The sequence below is a fragment of the Sinocyclocheilus rhinocerous genome, unplaced genomic scaffold (assembly GCF_001515625.1).
Source record: "Sinocyclocheilus rhinocerous isolate Xijiao unplaced genomic scaffold, SAMN03320098_v1.1 scaffold402, whole genome shotgun sequence".
Lineage (NCBI taxonomy): Eukaryota > Metazoa > Chordata > Actinopteri > Cypriniformes > Cyprinidae > Sinocyclocheilus > Sinocyclocheilus rhinocerous.
In genome coordinates this window covers 585,305-586,567 of record NW_015626336.1, presented here as the reverse complement: position 1 = coordinate 586,567, position 1,263 = coordinate 585,305, and the positions used below count along the sequence as shown (strand labels likewise).

General features: G+C 31.5%; 1 protein-coding gene across 1 annotated transcript in view; it reads left to right on the top strand.

The window, feature by feature from the left end:
* LOC107711371 (dedicator of cytokinesis protein 1-like) overlaps positions 1-1,263 on the top strand; it is a 275,068-nt gene that overhangs the window by 119,534 nt on the left and 154,271 nt on the right. Inside the window, exon 26 of the mRNA XM_016516364.1 lies at positions 5-120. Coding sequence (XP_016371850.1) covers positions 5-120 — 116 coding nt within the window. The remainder of the gene's footprint in view (positions 1-4; positions 121-1,263) is intronic.

Genomic DNA, 1,263 nt, shown 5'->3' with positions numbered 1-1,263 from the left:
TCCTTCCTCCTTCCTTTGATGACGGAGCAGCTCAAACTTCACCTGGAGAATCATGAGGAGCTGGACTCCTGCTGCCAACTGCTCAGCAACATCCTGGAGGTGCTTTACAGGAAGGACGTGGTGAGAAACACACACACACACACACACACACACAACTCTCTGCTTCTTAAAGCAGTATTTCACCCAAAATTGGAAAAGCAAAGTCTCCTAAAGTGCAGTATTCACTGAAAGGCAAATCTGTGTGTTTATCCCGTGTCACATCCTTCAACTTTTGTGACCTGTATGTGACCCACTCAGAGATGTGAGTTTATTTAATTATGGGTAATTAATTTTTGGCTCGTGTTGTGACTGTTAATTGGCTTCTATGGCACTCGACTGTGTTTTAACCGGGCAGATATCCAAACGCGCTGCTCTCTTCTCCATCATTTGATTAGTTACTGCCATCATGATCAATAGAAAACTTCCATACCATCTCTGTAAAATGAAATGTCCTTTAGCACTACTTTCAGAATAAGTGCATTTTTAAACAGCCTCATTTACATACAGTATTTTAGCCAGGTGCATTTAGTATATTGAGTGGTTTTGAATAATAGAGCAATGAAATACTGCACCGTAAACGGTGCAATAAACTCTCTCGCCTTTACTTTGGTTCTTTGTTCCCATCTTTACACCAGCGTTATTATTGTTAACTTAACGAAACGGAAAAAAAAAACTTTTTAAAAACCTAAATGTATTTTATTTAAGCTAGTTTCCAAGCCAGCATTTCTCATTTTCATTTAGTTTATCTTGATGTACTAAAATAACTAAAACAAAAACTGAAATTAAAAACTATATAGACGTATAAAAAAATAAAATGAAAAAGGCAAAATATAGAATTATTAGAACTTTAAAATAAAATGAAAGCAGAGGATATAAAAATGAAATGTACTAAAATAACTAAAACTGAAATAAAAAAATTATATAAACTGTATAGACATTAAAAACGTAACTAATAAAATGACAAAAACACAACAAAGTCAATAAAATTAAACTAAAATTAATATAAAAGCAGAAAATATTAAAAATGAAATGTAATAAAATGAATAATTTAATTTAATAAAAACGACAAAAAAATTACTAAAACTAACTAGAATGTAATTGGAAATATGAATTTAAATGAAATTAGAAAAATAAAAATAAAGGGGTCATATGATGCTGCTAAAAAGAACAGTATTTTGTGTATTTGGTGTAATGAAATGTGTTTATGCGGTTTAAGGTTCAAAA